The 17,389-nt window shown below is 44.1% G+C and overlaps 1 protein-coding gene and 1 pseudogene across 1 annotated transcript in view; both read right to left on the bottom strand.

Annotated features, from left to right (window-relative positions):
• The window catches only part of MYO1H (myosin IH), a 49,681-nt gene that overhangs the window by 11,936 nt on the left and 20,356 nt on the right, over positions 1-17,389 (bottom strand). Inside the window, exons 15-19 of the mRNA XM_074321620.2 lie at positions 13,990-14,036; positions 11,052-11,132; positions 10,462-10,567; positions 9,620-9,737; positions 4,489-4,602 (exon numbers count right to left, since the gene is read on the bottom strand). Of these exons, the coding sequence (XP_074177721.2) occupies positions 4,489-4,602; positions 9,620-9,737; positions 10,462-10,567; positions 11,052-11,132; positions 13,990-14,036 (466 nt within the window). The remainder of the gene's footprint in view (positions 1-4,488; positions 4,603-9,619; positions 9,738-10,461; positions 10,568-11,051; positions 11,133-13,989; positions 14,037-17,389) is intronic.
• Positions 973-1,707, bottom strand: LOC109461312 (chromatin modification-related protein MEAF6 pseudogene; annotated as a pseudogene).

The raw sequence follows: 17,389 nt of genomic DNA, 5'->3' as shown, positions 1-17,389 counted from the left end.
GAACAAGAAACTGCTTGCAACTCAGAACGATTTAAGATAGGTAAGTACTAAATACTCTGTAACTTTCCCCTGGAAAAAAAAACAGAGCCAAATTCCCCATTTTGTTTATGGTAAACCCAATTACTTTCAGTTAAGAATATTGGCAACTCCACGAAATATGATCAGATATGTCAGCAGGAAGGTACCAGCGGTACCAAGGGCATTACAAAAAGGCCCAAAAGAAAACAAGATGGTAAAAACAACAGCGGAAAAATGATGAAACACAAACAAAATACAAAAATGCTGGCATATTTACAGCCTCCCTCTGAAATATGACCTGTGTTCTACTTTCAGCGTGTCATGCAGGGCGGCCTGCGGGCTCTCTGCTCCCGCTCCCCACATAAGAACATAGGATACGGTGAGGCCAAAAAGAAACACCCACGGAGCCATAGATGGGGGAGTCATACTAGTATATTCTTGCTAGCAGCACTATACTCTCACTGGAGGCTGGATCCACACTGTCCACAACCCACCATCCTAACTACAATCCGCGCTTGCTAGCTCAGCCACCATCTTCTTGCCAGCCCCCCATTTGCTGCTCGCGTAGCCACGTCAGTTATATTAGTGGCCAATGGCTCACTGGTTACAGCTGACAACCAACTAGCCACAGCTGATGGCCATCCAATCACAGTTGATGGCCATTTACTACCTGAGCCAGCACCTTTCCACGTGAGGCCGAGAGCCTGGAAACTACTTTCTGGGGCTCTGCCCCCACACAGCGTGAAACAAAAGCAGAGACCATTTCTCAATGGATATCACAGATGAAACAGATGCCAGCCAGTTTGCGGGGGGGAAGACATTCCCTCTAAGAAGAGAGAGATTCAGTTAGCAACTTGCTGGGATTATAACCCCATTCTTGGTGTTCCTACTAAAAATGACACGAAGTCAATGATCCGATGTGGCCTTACTGAAATGACTTGTCACATTTCAGAGCTACTCAGTCACAGGCACTGGGTCTGGGAACACAGAGGTGGGTGGTGACAGACTCAGGTGAGGGAGGTTTATCTTTGTGAAGTCAGAGGAGGGAGGCAAGGCTCTACAGCCTGGAAGCTTCAGCACTGATGAGTCTTCTAATAGCTTATGGGGGCGGGGGTGGGGGGGGTGTTGTTGGTTTAACTTCAGATCAGTCCTGTGCTGCTTTTTCATTCTTTCATTTTTGTATGACCGCTGTGATGACTCCCTGAGGAAGTCAAAGCAGCAGCCTTCTGAGGTTTCACTCCCTGCACAGAACCATCCAAACCCTCAGGGTCTTCCTGGCTGGGCTCCTTTTCCTGATTGTGGAAATCTGGGGAAGTGTCACTTTCCGTCCCACTTCCTGGTTCCCTCTTTTCAATGAGCTGGTCCTGAACTCCTGCCAATGCACTTACGCAGCTGCTGAAGTAACTGAGGATTTACTGATGAGTCGCTCAGCTTCCCTTAAACTTCTGGTTCCTTTGGTGGTTTTTGCTATTGGAGTTTTTGTGGTTGTTCACACACCTATCCCAGCCACGAATAGTATTGCCAGACATCTGCATGTCTTCCAAGCAGCTTTCCTTCAAAAACATCGCTCTGTCTCTCCAAGTTTGCCAGTGTTTCCACCAGCTCCTGCAGCCACTTCACGAGCTCCGCCAGCTCCGGCGGGGACCTGGGGTCTGCAGTGTTACCACCTCGTTGTGCTGGTATCACCATGTTGGGCTGAGACGGGCAGCCGAGAGTGTTTTCACTATTAGTTGGTTCAGTTACTATCTCGTAATGGGTTAAATAGTGTTCCCCGAAAATTCATGTCCACTCAGAACTTGAGAAAGTGATTTTATTTGGAAATAAGGTCTTTGCAGATGTAATCAAGGTAAGGATGGAGATAAGCTTATTAGGGTGGACCCTGAATCCAAGCGTGTCCTGATAAGAGACAGAAAAGAACGCACAGAGACATAGGGGAGAAGACAGTGTGAAGATGGAGGCAGAGATTGGAGTGATGTGGCCACAAGCTGGGGAATGCCAGGAGCCACTGGGAGCTGAAAAAGCAAGGAAGGATCCTCCCACAGAGCCTTCAGAGGAAGCATGGTCCTTCCAACACCTTGATTTTGGACTTCTAGCCTTAGAACTGTAAGAGACTACATTTCTGTGGGTTTAAGCCAGCTAGTTTGTGGCAATTTGTTATACAGCCCTAGAAAACAAATACACCATCCTAACCTGAAGTTATTTCCCTGGGCTTTAAGAAGTGATGACACAGAAATGAAATAAGTCAGACTGAGAAAGACAAACACCACATGATCTCACTTATATGTGGAATCTAAAGAACAAAATAAACCAACAAAAAAAAACCCACACAACAGAAACAGAAACAGACCCAGATACAGAGAGCAAACTGATGGTTGCCAGAGGGGAGGGAGGTTGGGGAACCAGGTGAAAAAGGTGAAGGGATTAAGAAATACAAATTGGTAGTTACAAAAAAATCACGGGATGTAAAGTACAGCATAGGGAATATAGTCACTAATGTTGCAGGGTGATCACTGCACAAATTATATAAATATCTGACCACTAGGCTGTACACCTAAAACGAATGTAAAATAATATTGAATGTCGACTGTAAGTATAAAATAAAATTTTTTAAAAGTGATGAGAAAGACTGAGTCTAATTTTAAAAGAAGATCCCATCAATTAGCAGAGCTAAATTTTAACTATTGCTCTCCATTGCCTGCCCCACTCACCCACCCTTTGAGGGAAACTTCCCAGGACAGCCCCTGACGGGGGTGAGGGGGGGTTTATAGCAATGTTATGCCACCTGATCCCACTTCCTCATCAGAGGTTGTGGAATGGGGAAAGATCCCCCCCTCTAACCTCCATGGCCTAGCCTCCCTCAGGAAGTTCTAAGCCGGATTCCCCTCAGGAGAAGGGCCCAGAATAGAAGCATAGAGATGGAGATGGGGCAGAGTGGCCACAGACGGCCAGGTCCAAGTGGGACTTAGGAGTTGGCAGCACAAGTCCACTGACAGATGCAAAGGCAGAGAGGTCCCTGAAGCTGGAATCTGCGTCCTGGTAACGAATCCTCTTCACGTTTGGGCACCAGGCCTTATAACCAAATGAACCCTGATCAAAATGACTAATAGACTAAAATCTTCCTGCTTCCCCCTGATTAAGTTTTGCCTCCACGCCTTCAATGTGTGTGAAAGTTCACTCGCAACTACGACTCTATAGGAATGCTACTCCGAGTTCTACACCAGCACTTTCCAGTCTGAGCTTTCACGTCACGGAAGTCCCAATATCTCCTCTAAGACATCCTGGTACGTTTGAACCATGGAAGACTCTAGGCACAGAGGTTAGGAGAGCCACCCTAGTCCCCTCATTTTTCAAGCCAAGAGGCTCATTCTGGCCCTCCCCCACCCATCAGGCATAGAACACAGGCCTTGTTCATAACTTAATCTTCTCCAATAGGCAGCAAAATCGCCCTTCTAACCATTTAGAGCTTGTCATATTGTGATTTATAATGAGAAATAGATATTTGGCCTTTGTTGTGTTTCAGTGTCACAGCCCACAAAACCCTTGTCATTTACTAAGTCATTAGAGCAATAGGGGCTTTGGTTATATTTGGTTTTTGTTCCTGAAATAGCTTCAAAATGATAATGGTGAAATGGGTGTCTTATTATTTATAACAAAACCCTCTTGATCACACCACACTTGAGTTTATGCTAATGAGATGATATTTGGAAAGCCTCTAGGTAACCTAAGGATGGGGGCTGGTTGCCAGGGGAACTAACCACATGATTAGAAGGTAGGAACATTCAGCCTCACTTCCCGGGAGGGGAGAGGGGCTGGAGGTTAAACTAATCACCAGTGGTCAATGACTTTATCAATCATGCCTCTGTAATGAAGCCTCTGTAAAAACCCCAAAAGGACATGGTTTGGAGTTTCTGGGTGTACCTGGAGAGGGTGTGGAAGCCCCGCCCCTTCCCGCATGCCTTGCCCTTTGCATCCCTTTCATCTGGCTGTTCCTGAGTTATAACCCTTTGGAATAAATCAGTAATCTAAGTAAAATGTTTTCCTGAGTTGTGTGAGCTGCTCTAGCAAATTAATTGGACCCAAGGAGGGGGTTGCGGGAAGCTCCGGTTTATAGCCAATCAGTCAGAAACACAGGTAACAACCTGGCCGTGGCACCGGTGTCTGCCGTGGGCCCCTTCACCTGCAGTATCTGACGCTACCTCCAGGTGGACAGGGTCAGAATGGGGGTAAATTGTAGGACATCCAGCTGGTGTCAGAAGTGTTGTGCAATGGAGAGTTGTGCGTGTGCGTGAAGAATTGAGAGTGAAAGAGACACACAGGAGAGCTGTTTCTTTAAAGAGATGCATTTAAATGGAGTGGATGAAAGTATCTGCTTGGAAATCTACGTCAACTCCTGAAAAACGCATCTCCAGGCTCTAGATGGATATGGATCAATGCCCAAAACATTTCGACCCCAACTTCCCAGCCACTTACCTCCCTAATTTGTAGTCCTCGGGTTTATAGCCAATGTACTTGATCAGCCGCTCTACGCCCTCTGCTGGAGGCCCCTGCCAGTGCGGCCAAGTGTCTGGGCACAAGGATTTGTACCTAAGGGAGAGAGGAGAGGCACACCTGGAGAGCCATCTGATCTGACACTGGCCCCCCACCAGGAGTAGGCTTCTTTCTGCTACTGGCACACCAGCTGCTCAGCATCCTAGACTCACTACTTCCTTGAACTTAACTTCTTTGAATTCAACACGATATACGTGGCAAGAAAGAAGAGAGAAACTGTATCAGCGGGACAGGCCTGTTTTCACAGAACAACAACCTCACCAGAAAACAATTCCCTTCCTAGGTATAGACCCACGAGGCAATGAAAACGTATGTCCATGTAAAAACCTTATCCATGAATGTTCACAGACTCATTGATCATAATAGACGAAAGGTAGAAACACACAAAGGTCCATCAACGGACAAACGCATGGACAACAGATGTGAACCAGCATGGGAAGAAAAGGTGCCATGCCTGGAAGGGGACCAGGGGTTTTTCAAGGGTAATTTGGGACCCGGTGTTGACTTAAGAACTTGATTTCAGCATAGGCTGCAACTCCCTTTTAATAGGCAGTCACTAGAAAGACAACCGTGAGATCTATAAATAATACGTGAATGCAGAATTCAAAAGTGTCTGTGGACCAAGGCAGAAAGCATACAACTGGAGGAGATAACCTGGAACCACATGGTCTGGGTTTGAGCCCAGCTCAGGGGCTGAACAAGTCACTTCATCTCCTCACTTACGCAATGCGAACAAGAACAGGACATTCCTCATGGGATCATCCAGAAGATTGAGATGAGGAATCCACAGAAAGTATCTGGCATGGTCCAAGACTTCCATACAATAGCCATGGCGTAACTATTAAGCATCTTCCTAATGTCATTATATGGTATTATTTTAAAATCGAATTTTAAACTGTTAAAAACATGGTTATTTTCCTGGGACTATATTTTATGAGCAAGTCCATTAAAGGCATTTGCAATGAATTGAATGTTTGTGAACCTTCTCCCCCAAATTCACATGTTGAAAAATCCTAACCCCCCAAGGTGATGGTTGTTAGGAGGTGGAGCCGTTGGGTGGTGATTAGGTCCTGAGGGAAGCGTCCTCATGAATGGGATCAATGTCCTTATAAAGGGACCGCAGAGACCTCCTTGACCCTGTTTCCAATGTGTGAGGACACGTGAGAAGATGGCAGTCTGCAACCCGGAAGAGGGTACTAACCAGAACCTGACTGTGCTAGCATTCTGACCTCCGATTTCCAGCCTCCAGACTGTGAGAAATCAACTTCTGTTGTTTATAAACCACCAATGTCATGGTACTTGGTTATAGCAGTCTGAACAAAGACAGGCATTAAGTGTCACCCACTCTTCCCTGACGACCTCCCCCTGTCTAGCCACAGACACAATGGCACGGATGCATGCCCACCCCAGGGAGCATGCCCACCCCTGCTCCCGCCCTTCCGGCCCTCACCCATCACTAGCACATGCCATCCGGTCTGCCCAGACATGGGCCAGAGAGATACAGAGGTGATGGGGAGGTGACTTTAATGCCTGCAGCGTGGGGGGACTACTAACTTCTGTCCTTTTCAGCCCTGAGATGCAGTTGCTTCCTGACCACGAGAGGCAGTGCCTGGCCAGGTGCACAGGTAGGGCATCTCCAACCTAGTCCCTTGAATGTCTCCTGCTTCTATTCCCAGGGCCGCTGACCTGCAGCCACACCTGCCCTTTAGCTGGTCCTTGAGCCTGCCCAGTTCCCACTGCTAGGCTCTTTCCTGGACTGCTGTTCCCAATATCTTTAGGGCTCCCTACCTCACTTGGAGAGGCCCTCCCGGACCACTTTACCTAAAGAGGGAGCCCGCCACTCTCCCCCCTTACCCACATTCATTTTCCTTCTAAGAATGTACCCCCACCCCCACGACCGGCTATATCTTCATGTTATCACTGGTCTCTCCCATCAGAAAGTAAACTCCATGTGGCAGGGATGGAATCTGTCCTGTTCTCCAGCACCTAGGACAGAGCTGGTACAGAGCCGGTGCTCACTGGTATTTATGGAAAGAAGAAACCAGCCTCAGATAGCAGCAGAGTAGGGAAAAGATGTATGAAGTTCAAAAACTCCAGGAAGATGGGAAGGTCAAGTGTGTGTGTGGTGGGGGGTGGGGGGGTGGGCAGTGACGGCTACTTCCTGCCACCTTCACCAGAAGTCAACTTCAGAAAGATGGATGAGATAAGGGCAAATGAATGACAGGTAGCTGATGAACAAAAGGGGTACAACCCCCCCAACAAAAACACCTGGCAAATTGTGTGGTGGTTTCCCAATTATACATTATCATCTGACCCAGTAATTTAGTCCAAGGTTTATACCCAAAGAAATGAAAACAGATGCCCACACAAAAACTCGTACATGAATTGTCCTAACAGCATTATTCATAATCACCAAAGAATGGAAACAACCCAAATGCCTATCAACAGATGAGTGGATAAGTAAAATCTGGTCTGTGCACACAATGGAGTATCATTCTGCCATGAAAAGGAATGAAATATGATCCAAGCTACAACATGGATGAATCTTGTGAACATTATGTTAAGTGAAAGCCGCCAGACACAAAAGCCTAAATGCTACACAAATGACTCCATTTGTATGAAATGTCCAGCACAGGGAAATCTATGAAGACAAAGTAGATCAGTGGTTGCTTAGGGCTGGGGGTGGTAAGGAGATGGGGGGGTTTACAGCTACAGGGTACAGGGTTAGTGAGGTGATGAAAATGTTCTAAAACGGACTGTGCTTGCACATATCTGAACACCCCAAATCACTGACACTGATGTGGGTGAATTGCGTGGTATGTGAATGACATCTCAATAAAGCTATTTAAAAAGACAAGAGACCATGGCTATGCATTGGGAGTCTGGTCCAGAAATGGGGACGGATGAAAGAAAAAAGGAGAGGGGACAAAGAGGAAAGGGATGTGACAATGAGCCCCCAACATTAGGCTGCTTGAAGATCCTGTGTTGCCTTCAGACCTGCCTTCTACGCACGCCTCCATGGGTGTTTTATGGTTCCAAGGAGTTGAGGATTGGGGATGAAAACGCCTCTCCGAATGTACGCACGGTACAGAGCAAAGCTGTGCAGAGGTCCCCGAGCTGGGGTCCTGGGCCCCCCTTGGGAGCCTTCAAAGATAGCATTTGGGGCAGGATTGTCTGTAACGCTTCTCACTGTTTCTAAAACCCAAAGAGTTATGCCATTTCTCAAGGTAAGTTTGATGCATGTCGATAACATCCCAGGTGTGTTCAGCCGAAATTGTATCAACTCAAACGGTTCATGCTGATGACGCTGATCAGCAGTTCAGATCGGCAGGAAGATAAATCATTGAAATAACAGTGAGGAAAGAGACTATTACTTAATAAACACATGTAAGTGGATATCAATGATCAAAACACGAGGCTTATGGGAGGAGAACAAACATGATCCTTGGTAGAAAAAAAACCTGAAGTCACAAAATTAGGGGCTAAAAATAAGAACACATGAAAATGCCAAAGTTTCAGAGCTCAGGATCTTGGGGTGTAAGGAGCAAAACGCAAGTTATTAGATTTAAAAATGTAAGTTCACGCGTGTGTTTTTTATGATTATAAAATCATACTTTAAAAAAAGCCTAATTTCAGTTGAAGTATAAAATTTCTGATATTCAATCATGGTGACCTACAAAAATGACCACTTCACTATGCTTCTCTGGAGAGTGTGAGAGCGTATTGCTATTTTGGCAAGAAATTCACACGCAGCTTACCACCAATGAAATATTAGCAAGCAAATGTGGGCGATGGTAGTGGTAGTGGTGGAGCATATCAGTCAATTCTTATAAACTCCTTGAGAGCAGGCAATTTAATCCCCATGTGACACCCAAGGAAATAGGTCACCAGTGGAAGAGATAGAATGGGGATTCCCACCCAAGTCTGTGTGGCTTCAATGCCTATGTTCCCACCACCACACCCACTTCTCTTGACAGCCTGCGAGGCCGACAGGAGCGCCGCCAGACTGACAGCGCCAAACCAGGACCTGTGGTCCCCTTAGGAAGGGTTTGCCCTAGACAAGTACAGACCCAAGGGAAGCACCACCCATATCTGCCCTGGGGTCTCTGCACTCAGTTCCAAGAAGATAGGGGCTTAGTGAAATGAAGTGGCAGGTGGTGAACTGAGTCGGCTCCCTAGCCTCCAAAATGTTAGTGTTTCTTCACTGTCACAGCTACAGCAGGTGAAAAAAACTGAGTTCCCCGAGGGACGCCCTTTTATTCATCGCCTCACCCAAAGACTCACACCGAGAACAGTCGTCCCCGCCCCCCTTATCTATAGCTCCACTGTCTGCAGTTTCTGTTACCCACAGCCAACTGTGGTCTGAAAGCATTACACTGAAAATTTCAGAAATAAATAATTCACACGTGTTACACGCTGTTCTGAGTAGCGCGATGAAAACGCGAGCCATCCGCTCTGTCCCACCCTGGACGTGACTCCTCCCTTTGTTCTGTGTCTCCTCCACGCTGTGTACGCTGCCCACCCACCCGTCGGTCACTCAGGAGCCATCTCAGTGACCAGATGGGCTGTTGGGATATCACGCTGCTTGTGTTCAAGTCACCCCGCTTCACTCCATCATGGCCCCAAAGCACGAGTGGTGAGGCTGGCAATTCAGAGATGCTAAGGGGCAGTTGTACAGGGATTCCTTTCAGCGAAAAGGTGAAAGTTCTCAGTTTAAGGAATTTTTATCCTCTCACATCATCACAAGAAGGGTGAGGACAATACAGTAAGATATTTTGAGAGAGAGACTACATTCACATAACTTTTATTACAGTATGCTGTTGAAATGGTTCTATTTTATTATTAGTGATTGTTGTCCGTCTATGACCGTGCCTAACTGATACACTAACCTTTATCATAGGTATGTGTGCATAGGAAAAAACATAGCATATGTAGGGTTGGGTACTATCCACGGTTTCAGGCATCCCCTGGCGGTCTTGAAACGTAGTCTCTGCAGATAAGAACGACTATAGGTGTTTGACTTTACTGGTTTCATCAACAAAATAAACTTTACCTGTGTAAGAAATGCTCGTATTTCCGCCGGTATGCAAAGCCAGCCCGTCTCACCCGCAGGTGTTCCATCAGCCCCAGGTACTTGATCTGATGCCTTACGAGGAAGTCATCAAACCTGCCTTTGGAAACACAGAAGGGAGAGTGACCGTTAAGGACCCTTTGGCTCTCTTTCAACCCAGACCGACCAGAGACGGCCAGCTGACCACCTGTGAGCTGCGTTTGGCCACAAATATGTTTCCTTAGGCCCTAATTGTGTTTCATGTGATGGGAGCATCTTACAGGAACATCTGGATTTTGGTTTCTCTTGAAAAACCATGACATCTGGTCATTCTGGGCTTAGAGTCTCACAGAACAACAACAGCTGGAAGGGAGTAGTGCTTTAGACAGGGTGTGCTCTCTCCAGTTTGCCGCAGCGCCCTCCACTGCCTGGTCTGCTTCACTCATTTGCTCTTCCTGCCTGGCCTCTGGAAGTCTTTGACTATCTGACTTTATTAGAGACCATGGCACGAGTTTAGAAAAGACCCACGTCATAGACCATCTTGGAAGATTGCTCACTGGCTGAAAAGAAGCCACCTCACTTCCCCTCACCTCTGATACCTGCCTGGCTCAACTGCGTTGCTCCTGAAATGGGACAAAGTCTGAGCAATGTTCACTCAGGACCACCCAAGGAACACCCCCTGCCCCTACTTATTGACCTTCTATTATTAAAAGTGAAAACAATTCACGCCCAGAGGATAAGGAGCAAGCCTGTGGTAGTTTTCAGGATTTTAACCCACCACCATCTTGGTTTTCCTTCCAGCCTCATTTCCCTGAGCTATCTGTTCAGAACGATTCACAACTCACTGGGTTCTTTCCACTCATTGGGCTTGATGCAACGGATATACGAAGGTTCCTTGGAGATGAGAATTTCCAGAAGGCTGCTCAGGCTGTTTTTAAACTGAGTCCCCACCTGCAGGGAGAGAGAATGAGCTAAACAGACATCGCTACTCCCAGTTACTACCAAGAAGACTGGTTGGGGCACAAGTATGCAGTGAATACCTTGTAGAAGCCAGCATCACCTCCGAGCCCACCCCCCACCACCTTCCCCTGTTCCCGTTACCAGACTTCCTTTATGACACTCATATTGTAAGTTCTTTCTTTATTCGATGGCATTTTCCTATCCCATCTCCCACTAGATCATACGGCCCATGAGCTCAGGGACTTTTGACTGTTTTATTCTTGCTAAATCCACAGTAGGTGCTCAGTGAATGTCTGTAAATGACCACACTGCTTGCTAACCTTGGAAAGTATATATTTAGTAGACCAGGTTAGAAAGTGATACTTCCAGATAAAGGGGAGGAAGGACTTAAAAAGTGTAAATAGCCAGAGGTAATCGCCCTCTCTGGGTGATTTTTGCTGCCTTTCAATTTTGCACGGGCATTTTCCCCACTCACTGTTGGTGACCTTCTCCGGTTTTGTAACTCGGCCACCAGGAAGCATTCCTTCAGGATGCTGTTTTTGGACATGCACAGTACCTGTAAATAAAGGGAAATGACAACCACTTTCGCTACTTCAGAAATCACTAAGGGGTCTTTGGGGCAGCTCACGTCAGTGTGCACAACAGACCAGAGTCATCTGCTTTGGGAGTCCTTGAAGAAGAAGAGGGGGAAAACCACACACAGGTGTGGATGGAAGGAAGTGTTCGTATATGTTATCCACGGCTACATCTAGTTGATGAGGCCATGTAGGTGTTTTTCCTCTGACATGATGAAGCCAGAATGCTTCCAGTCCAGCCCAGATGCTACAGCATAAGCAGGTTCCTTAAGAATGACCTCCAGGGGCTGGCCTGGTGGCTCAGGTGGTTGGAGTGCCGTGCTCCTAACACCGAGGTCGCCAGTGCGATTCCCACATGCGGCTCTCCCTGGAGCTGACCTGCCATGTGCTGCCAGGAGCAGCCGCGCGGAAGAAGGGGAAAAATAAAAGTAAAACATTAAAGAAAAAAAAGAAAGAATGACCTCCAAAGACATACAGTTGGCTGATCGATATACGAAAAGATGCCCAACGTCATTAGCTATAAGGAAAATGCAAATCAAAACCACCCTGAGATACCACCTCACACCTGATAGAATGGGTGTGATAAATAAGACAAGTCAGGGGATGTTATGTGCAGCATAGAGAATATAGTCAATAATATTGTGATAGCGTGGTACAGTGTCAGATGGTTGCTGGACTTATCATGGGGATCACTTCTTTACGTATATAAATGTTGAGTAACTGTGGTGCACACCTGAAACTAATATAATATTGTACGTTAGCGATGTTTTAATAAAAATCTTCAAAAACAAACAAAAAAAATAGTGAAAGAGGCTATGATAAAAATAGGAAAAGGGTGACATCTGAGACATTCTGGGGACGCCATGGTACACTCCTCTGGTGTAGGCAGAACCAATCCAACTATAAAAAGTGGCTCAGTGTGTTAACCCGTTGCTCAGATAGAATCATCCTGGAAAATTCCCAGTTTTATACAGAAGGTGCCAACAAAATGTATACAAATTTTAAGAAAGGAAAAAACTGTATTAAAATTGTCATACTCAATATGTACCGATAACAAAAGATGAATACAAGCCATGTTTGACTTCTGCAATGACAAGACGTGCTCAAAGTGGTTTCCATCAGCGTAATTTTAATACAGTTTTTTCCTTTCTTAAAATGTGCACACACTTTTTTGGCACCCTCTGTATATCTTACTGATAGTCTGTATTGCAGTTCCAAATAACTCCAGTCTGCCTGAAATGCCATCCTGCTCCCGTTCACTGGATAAGGTGACTCTGCCTCCATGGAAATGGTGTAAAAAAGGTGTGCAGATGGTGAAGCCAATCAAACTCGTGTGTTAAGTTTTAGAAGTTTCATAATTACTGTGATGATCAGTTTGTATCTGTTATTTAAGGAGTTTGAAGTGTTTAAGAGACTCTAACAAATTAGCCTTATGATTTTATTTTGAAATGATACATTGGTATTCGATTTGTGATTTTCATTTGAAAGTTGTAAAATAATTGAATATGTCCATTAATAGTGTTTGAATGTGTAAGCGAACCCAAGTTACTACATGTATATGTTAGTTTTATTAGATTTGTAAGAGTTAGTTGAGATGTAGAAAGATTTTACTTCATAGGTTTATAGTTTTGTCCCATTAGGCATTCGAAATGTTTCAGAAAATCAAATATATTAATTTGTAAGAGGAGTTGGAAAATAGTTTAGGAAACTTACATGTGTAAAGGTAATCAATTGTCTGAGGAAACTTAATCTTTTTAAATTTATAAGTTAATTAAATACGAATCAAACAAAACAGCAATTGTTTTCAATTTTAAATAAAAATCACTATTTTTACAAATAGAATAAGGTTATGTTTGAAGACTTCTAAAAACAAAAATAAAATGTTCAACTTAAAAAACAATTTAACTCAACACTAAAAACATTTCCTCTTGTATCCATACAATGGAATATTCTTCAGCCTTAAAAAGAAAGGAAATTCTGACACCTCCTACAGCACGGATGAACCTTGAGGACGTTATGCTGAGAGAAGTCAGTCACAAAAACACAAACATTGTATGATTCCACTTATATGAGGTACCTAGAGTAGTCAAACGCATAGAAACAGAAAGCAGAATGTTGGTTGCCAGGGGATATGTGACCTTGAGCAAGTCCCAACCTCTGTGGGTCTCAGCTTCCTCATCCTCAGTTCATGTCACCTCAGTACATCCCCATGGCACCAGAACAAAACCTTACTCCTTCCTGGGGACCTCAGCCTTCTGAGCTCTCAGCCCCCTCTCCTAACACTACCCCTCACTGAACACACACACTGAGCTCCTCTGGGCCTCAGGGCCTTTGCACATGATGGTCTCTCTACCTGGAATAACCCTGATATTTCCAAAGCCAGAATCATTCTCACTCAGGTTTCAGCTCAAAGGCATCTCCACAGGGGTGTTTTCTCTGATCCTCTACATTAAATGTAAACTGTCTCCCTCAACCACAGTGCCTTATTTTCTTCATAGCACTTTTCACTGAGGTGAGGGATAACTTATTTGTGTACGTTTATATTTATTCTTGGCCACTATTCTCCCTCCCACCCTGCACACCACACAATGGAAAGCCCCATGTTCACTGCTGAAACTCCAGAGCTGGCCCAGTGTCTGGCACACGGGAGGGGCACCACATATACTTGAATGGGTTTATTGAGTGAAAGGTTCCTACAGATGACTGTTCCGGCCATGACATGCTGGAATTCCAACATAACTCACGGAAGAGAAAAATCCAGAAGGCCAATCTACCCTAAAATCAGTGTCACGGGTGATATACCCATCAAAAATACATATGGCTAAGTTTCAGGCTTACCTCTTTCAGATGTCTGTAGAGGATATCATTGTTTTTTTCCAAGAATCCTACAAAACATCAAGCAAAAAAATTGTGTATCAATGGCTTTGCCTTAAAAATGCAATTCCATCCCAATGGATAGCAAAGGGAAATCCTAAAAATCATCTCTTAGCATTAGATGAGAATTCTCAGCCTTGGCACTACGACATTTGGGACTTGATAATTCTTCGTTGTGGGACCAGTGGCACCTTCTCCAGTTGTGACAATCATATACGTGCTCTGACAATTAAGTTCACTAACTTGTTGCAATGATGTTGCTAACGTTTTTTAATACCAGAGGGATTATTCATTATGAATTTGTACCAACTGGACCAACAGTTAACCAAGTTTACTATTTGGAAGTGCTGAAAAGGCTGCGTGAAAAAGTTAGACGACCTGAACTTTTCGCCAACAATTCATGGCTCTTGCAACACAACAATGCACCAGCTCACAGGGCACTGTCTGTGAGGGAGTTTTTAGCCAGTAAACAAATCACTGTATTGGAACACCCTCCCTACTCACCTGACCTGGCCCCCAATGACTTCTTTCTTTACCCAAAGATAAAGGAAATATTGAAAGGAAGAAATTTTGACGACATTCTGGACATCAAGGGTAATACGATGACAGCTCTGATGGCCATTCCAGAAAAATAGTTCCAAAATTGCTTTGAAGGGTGGACTGGGCACTGGCATCGGTGCATATCTTCCCAAGGGGAGTATTTGGAAGGTGACCAAGTACCTATATCCAAGTAGTGATATTCAGAAATGAGGTATATAGCACTTTTTCTAGGATGAGTTCACGAACTTAATTATCTGACCTCGAATGTTTCTAGACATTGCCAGTATCCCTGGGGGGTAACCCCACCGCTGATTGAGAACCAGGTCCTCAGAACCAAGCTTATGAAGCACACAGTATATTCTAAATCCTAATAAGCTACTATGTGAATATACAGCCTTTACACTGAGTATTGTACACGGGTCTAGTCCAGTAGCAAAGAACTACACATACAATGAATGACATCAAAACAATGGATAGGGCACTGAACTCCAGGGCCACCAGGTGAGACCATGCAGACAGAGGAGAAAATCAGGCCCACTATTAAGAAAAACAAATTCAAATACCGGGATTTGTGGTACCCAGTGGCATCCTCATACAAAGGAACCCATGTCAATCCCAATGTTAAAACTTGGTTTAAAGTTCTCACTTAAAACCTAATCAGCTAATTAAATTAACAACTTAATGGCATGATAAAGTCAAAACCAGCTAAAAAAGACATGCATCAATGATGTCTGGATACAACCTTTCTAGATGACAATTTTGAGTTATCAAAACTTTTTTTCTTTTTAAAGGAGGGTGCAGCTCACAGTGGCCCATGTGGGGATCAAACTGGCAACCTTGGAGCCATCAGCACCACGCTCCAACCAACTGAGCTAACTGGCCACCTCCCAAAACATTTTTATTGGGGTATAATGTACATAATATAAAACTTACCATTTTAACTATTTTTAAGTATGTAGTTCGGTGGCATTAAGTGAATTCACATTATTGTGTAACCATCACCACTACCCATCTTCAGAACACTTACCTTCCCAGGCTGAAACTCTGTACCCCTTAAACACTAACTCTCCATCCCCCACCAGCCCCTAAAAATCACTACTTTCTGTCTCTATAAATATGACTACTCTAGGCACTTCATATAAGTGAAATGGTACAGTATTTATCTTTTATGTGCCTGGCTTATTTCCCTTAGCATAATGTTTTTACGGTTCATTCATGTTGTAGCATGAATAAGAAGACAAAGTTGGAAACGAGTGGCTGTCAAATAGATGACTATGGGGAGTGCTTGTAGCTTTTCAAAAGAAATGTGGTAGAATCTGTCTCATTCCCTGGAGAGCGGATGCAGATCTGGAAGCAAAAGACCTGAGTAGGCACCCCAGCTCTGCTCCTTACTAGCTGTGTGAACTTGGGCAAGTTACTTAACTTCTCTGAGCTCAGTTGCCTCATAGATTAAAAGGGGGATAATAACGCTCCCCACCTCAGCAGGTTTTGTGAGGTTGTAGTGAACAGCAGACAGAGCTAAAGCACTTGGGACAGTGCCTGGCCCAGATAAGTGCTCAATTAATGTTATTTGGAATCCAAATGATCTCCAATATTCATTCATTTAAAAAAGCAAAATAGGAAACACAAAATAACAAGAAATTGGTGGTTCTTGTGGTTACTTCAGAGGAGACTAAGAGTACAAAGGGCTTTTAAATTTCTTTTTGTGCTATTCTCTGCTGTCCGCAATTTTTAACCTTACATGTGTATTACTTTTATCTTTAAACAAAAATCAATAGATTATATGACTAGAAATATCTGTCCTGTTTAAAATTTTTCTGTTTTATACCCCTCTTTTTTTAAGGGGAAAAAACCTAATACATGTTATATTTCTTTTTAAAGATTCTTAGAGACATAAACTGATTTCTAAATAAGAACCTAAATCAGAAGTGACAAAGAAAATGTTTTTAAAATATTTTGAAAGAAAATGCTCATAGCAGCATTCTTCATAGTAGCCAAAATGTGTAAACTACCCAAATGCCTATCAATTAATGAATGGATAGATAAAATGTGGTGTATCCATGCAATGGAATACTACTTGGTAATAAAAAAGGAGTAACAACATGCATGAACCTTGAAAACATTATATTAAGTAGAAAAAGGTAAAGTAAACTTCATAAAAATTAAGAAATTCTGGGGCCGGCCCGGTGGCTCAGGTGGTTAGAGCTCCATGCTCCGAACTCCGAAGGCTGCCAGTTCGATTCCCACATGGGCCAGTGGGCTCTCAACCACAAGGTTGCCAGTTCGATTCCTCGACTCCCGCAAGGGATGGTGGGCTCAGCCCCCTGCAACTAGAAAAATGGCAACTGGACCTGGAGCTGAGCTGCGCCCTCCACAACAAAGACTGAAGGGACAACAACTTGAAGCTGAACAGCACCCTCCACAACTAAAATTGAAAGGACAACAACTTGACTTGGAAAAAAGGCCTGGAAGTACACACTGTCCCCAATAAAAGTCCTGAAAAAAAAATTAAGAAATTCGATGCTTCAAAGGAAACCATCAAGAAAGAGAAAAGACAAACCACAGATTGGTGAAAATATTTGCAAATCATAGAGCTGATAAGGGACTTATATCCAGAATTTATAAAGACCTCTTACAACTCAATAAAAAAAAATTTTTTTAATGGGCAAAGGATCTGAATGGATGATTCTCCAAGGAAGATATGAAAAGGCCAATAAATACATGAAAAGATGTTCAGCATTATTAGTTAGTAGGGAAATGCAGATCAAAATACCACTTCACACCCACTAGGATGGCTGGAATCATAGACAATAACAAGGAAGTA

The sequence above is a fragment of the Rhinolophus sinicus genome, chromosome 9 (genome assembly GCF_057876585.1).
Source record: "Rhinolophus sinicus isolate RSI-liver-muscle chromosome 9, RSI-T2T, whole genome shotgun sequence".
In the NCBI taxonomy this organism is placed as follows: Eukaryota; Metazoa; Chordata; class Mammalia; order Chiroptera; family Rhinolophidae; genus Rhinolophus; species Rhinolophus sinicus.
This window is presented reverse-complemented; position numbering and strand designations above follow the sequence as displayed.